The sequence below is a fragment of the Atta cephalotes genome, assembly GCF_000143395.1.
Source record: "Atta cephalotes unplaced genomic scaffold scaffold00076, whole genome shotgun sequence".
Taxonomy (NCBI): Eukaryota; Metazoa; Arthropoda; class Insecta; order Hymenoptera; family Formicidae; genus Atta; species Atta cephalotes.
The window spans coordinates 378,419-383,180 of record NW_012130140.1 but is presented as its reverse complement, the minus strand read 5'-3'; the positions used below and the strand labels follow the sequence as shown (position 1 = coordinate 383,180).

General features: G+C 27.8%; 1 protein-coding gene across 2 annotated transcripts in view; it reads right to left on the bottom strand.

Annotated features, from left to right (window-relative positions):
- Window positions 1–4,066: 4,066 nt before the first annotated feature.
- Window positions 4,067–4,762, bottom strand: part of LOC105624349 (complexin) — a 98,624-nt gene continuing 97,928 nt past the window's right edge. For both annotated transcript variants that reach the window (XM_012205709.1, XM_012205710.1), the window contains one exon: window positions 4,067–4,140. In XM_012205709.1, coding sequence (XP_012061099.1) covers window positions 4,067–4,140 — 74 coding nt within the window. The remainder of the gene's footprint in view (window positions 4,141–4,762) is intronic.

The window sequence follows — 4,762 nt, the reverse complement described above, 5'->3', positions numbered from 1 at the left end:
ATATATATATATATAAACTTTATTGTTTGTAACGAGCGAGAGAAGCTAATATCCCGCCCTGTACCTTGCGTTTTCGAGCACGTGATATCTGTAAGTGTATATCTATCTCGAGAGTCGTATGCTGCGCGACCAGATAGCGCGGCATTATGTATAATTAAATTTTTATTTTTAAAAAAAGAGATTTGCGTTCAACTATAAAACATCGACTGCTAGCGAAGAAAATATATCAGTAACGCAATAAAGAATTTTTTTGTTAACAAAATTATATTATCATCTTCATTCTACTGTCACAACTATTTCTGTTAAGATTTTAGATAAGGTTTAGTCAGATTAATGGATTTAAACTACTTGTAATTTATTATCAATAAATTATGAACTTGAACGTATTAGACGCATGAATATATTTAGTTTTGATATGTTTGTTAAATAGACAAAACATGTTTTGTCTATTTAATGTATTATATTTCATTTGTATAAGTGAAAAGACAAAATGTAACGTTGTTGTGAAGCTGTAATGAATATAATAATAGATAGTATCTATATAATATATAATAATAGTGATATAATAACTATGTGTATATGTGTAACAATTGTAGATATATAAACCGGATATTGTCTACAAATAGTAAAAATCAGTATGATTATTAACATTAGCATCGACGATGTAAGATTAAGTTAACAGATTAATCGATGACAGAATTAGATCATTTTTTAAGATTGTTGTTATTTAATTTTTATCAATAGTTTTACTTTCGAATATTCGCTCATTGATTTTTATGTTCCTTTTTTATAATTTTAAAGACTATAATTTTGTATTTTTCTCTTATATTATTAGTTTCATATTAATCTTGCATCTTTGAGACAAATTTTTAATTAAATTATTAAATAAATTGAATAATACAATATAGGGTTAAGAACCAACTCAGAATAATATATGAGTAACAATATTATTGTAAGCAATATAGAAACGTATAGACGTTTCGACCCCCATCAGGTCCTTCTCAATATTAAAAAATAAATTTTAATGTTACCAGCAACTACGCAAGATGTTCAATATATAAAAAGCGTATGTGTACTCGCATGTTGGAAATAATAATTATGATATGATACGGTCTAGATTAAATCGGCTTCCCATCAGAACTTGTTGTTAGTCAATTCCAGAAGTCACATAATCATATAAAGTTTATAATACCATAAGCTTCCTCTCAAATTTACAATAGGTTGGTCCAGTGAAAATTTATGTAATAAAGATGCATGCATCCTTCATATTATTTTTGCAACTGCTAATTATTCGAATATCCAAAACAATAATTTAAAAAATATAAATTGAGTACTGAAAGTAATTAATAACAGAGATATCAAGGTCTTAACTGTCGAACTCTGAAATGTCATCTCTGAGGACATCTCATGGTTATTATTTCCAACATGCGCTTTTTATATATTGTACATCTTGCGTTACGGTAACATTAAAATTTATTTTTTAACATTGAAAAGGGATCAAAACGTCTGTATGTTTTTATATTGTTGAGTAACAATAATATTGTTACTCATATATTATGTTGGTTCTTAATCCTATATTGTATTGTTTAATTTATTTAATTATTGAAACCGATATTACTTATTGAATTTTAAATTATTAAGTTTATTATGCACAATGTTACAACTTGCCTTTTACGTCATGATTAAAAAAGTTTATATAGCTAGCAACCCATAGTTTTACAGTCAAAAGCAGCAACATTTAAAATAAGAAGGGTTTATAAATTTGATAGAAAAGGACAGCAATTAAAATAAAAAGATAGTTAGACTATAAGTGCAGCAATATAAAGCACAGTACAGTTTCTGTACTACAACGCATTCATTGGAGCTGTTAATTGACCACCTAATAGGGAAGTTTCGAGGTCCACATTTGAATATTCAATTACTTTTGAAGTTTCTCATTTGATAATCGATTATATCTAACCGACTTGCACGCAGACCGCAATAATATAATTGCACACGCAGCAAAAAGCCGATCACCTCTTCCGTGCACTACAAATCTTTTATTTCCAGATAAATAAATAAGCTAATTGATCACCTCATAAATCATGCTTGTTATTTCCTAGCTAGTTATGCAGAAGCTCTAATCGTACGGCAACCATCATAAGATCACAAAAGTGATATTGCCGTTATCACGTTTTATTAGATATATCTATGCCGAATAATTGTCGAATACAAAACTTTAAAAGCTTCGACGATTCTTTAAAAAACTTCTGAGAACTTCCAAAAATTTCCTACCAGAGAAATATTGTAGGAAACCTCCTATATCCCTATCCGAGAATCAATTAACATGTCTGAAACGTTCGCCGTACACGATCTTAAGAAATACAGAATGACTAGATATTCCACAAAATATCAAAATAAACAAATCATTAATACTAGTAATAATTAAAGAATGAATCGTTAGTTTCTTCTAATAATCAACAGTTGATTTTCAAATCACCAAATTGCGCCAAAAATTCTTCATATAACTATATAGATAATACCTAGACGAACTATAAATAGAAAATAACTCAGTATCACAATTGGATACTTCACTCGTCATACCAGATAATTGATTTGTAAACTATACTACAGCTAAACACATTCTACAGAACACCTAATTATCCTATATAAAACACAACATCACTTCACACTTCGTTTTAATTGCAACAATTACATAAAAAAATCACACTCTGGTCGAGTCAGCATTCTCTCTCTTTTCTTTTTTGTCTTCATCGTCGTTTTTATCTCCTAAAATTTCCTTTCACAAACACACCATCGACGATCGACAATATTTCAGTCATCTCTCCTTTTAATTTTTACACATGTTCTTTCATTTGTTTACTTCCGAATGAAATGAGATTAGACTTTCGGATTTTTAATTCTTCTCCGCGATATTATTTAATTACTTGATCTCCATTCTTTCTAAAAACATATACTAATTGTGTCTATCTTTCATACTTCTCTTCAAGATTATTGTATCGATATTTCGATAATTAATTTTATTTTTCTTCAATATCGTCAATGTCTGGATTTCTTCGTTTTGCGCTGAAAAACTTCAGGATATCTGTCGAGAATTTCTTCCAAATTCATAAATTCTAAACTAAAATTTATATCTGGTTGTATAGAAATCGAGAGAATTGGTCTTTATATTTTCTCAAGAAGCATCTTTCAATTTTATTCTTTATTCTGTTGATTTATTTTGTCCTCCAATATTGTTTCCATTTATTATATAAATATAACAATATGCTCCATTGTTTATTTAATTAATATTTTTGCTGAAACATTTATAATATTATTTATTTTGAGTTGTAGTTTTATTGTTATGGGATTCTCTTCTAGTGGATGGTTTACTGGAATTATCAATAAATTACCAGCACCGATATAATTGAATTTTAAAATTTATTAAAAATTTTTTTTTAATTAAATTTATATATTCAATTATTAATCACATTTCAATTCCAGTTATCAATATCAATTTCTTGTGTGTTATCAAATTTTAATAAAAGATCACATCTTTTCCCAGTTTTCGATTTTTTAATTTCTTATAACTTGCATGAATTTACAATTTTCGATATTTCATATCATTCACTTTTTTTTTGATAGATAATCCAATTAACGTTTCTTTACATAAAAGATATTCTTTTTAATTTCTAATTTAAAAAAATCTTATGCAGGATAAATCCTCGACAGGATCTTTTCAATTTTTGAAGTTGCATCTAAAGTTGTGTGACGGTACAATGAAAAATCCTTCAGGAATCCTTTAAAAATCCTTGGAATATATCTTCTGGCTCATTCTCGTCGTTCACTTTGCTTTAAGCAACGACCGATCAATCGACTGCTGGAATTGATCTCCGATTGATCGACACGACGATGGCGTTCCAATGTTGGTGACTCTACGTATCAGTTTTCCTTTTTCTCGTTGCTTCGTTATCTCTTCCGCTACTCTTTCCTCCTTTATTCCTGTGGGCAGCAGGGCGGACACGAGTCCGGCGACGACGTATAATATCGTTGTCATCTTTCTCGTGAACCGCGCGATGCAATAGGCTCATTGGAGGCTGCACTTACTTTCAATTTGCGATTTGATCTCGTTCACTTGTGTTTCTATCGTATTTCTCAGTTCTGAAACAGTCAAAATGAGAATGTATTTAATATTATAAAATATCAACAGTAAAATTCTGAGCAAAAGAATAATTAGAGAAAAATATGCAAAATTTATGAAAATTTATAATTAAAAATGAAAATTTTTTGTAAAATAAAATATAAAATATTATAAAAAAAGAAAGAAAAAGAGTGTAAAAGAAAAAAAAATATGTCTGTTATACGATTATCCTAATATATGTCTAAAAATCCATGTTTAACATAGTTGTTTGTTTAAAAAAATTGTAATTTATTTAAAAATTAAATTAGAACAATTAAATAAAGTATTTCTGCAGCTAAGAAAACTAATCGCTGTACATTCTGCTTTAAAGCTTTAATGAATAAAATAGAATTAATTTTTACTGATTCTTACAATTAGAATTAATATCTAAGTTGTTCCGTATCTAAGTTGGTCCAATAATTTATAAGATTCAACAAAAATCTGATAAAAATACAATAAAATAATTTTGTTTATATGTGCTATTTTATATGTATATTTTATATATATACGCATACGTGTGGCTGTATATATGTATATGTGTGTTTAATATGTTAAAAAACAAATTAATTAATTATATATATATACACATATACACACACACAC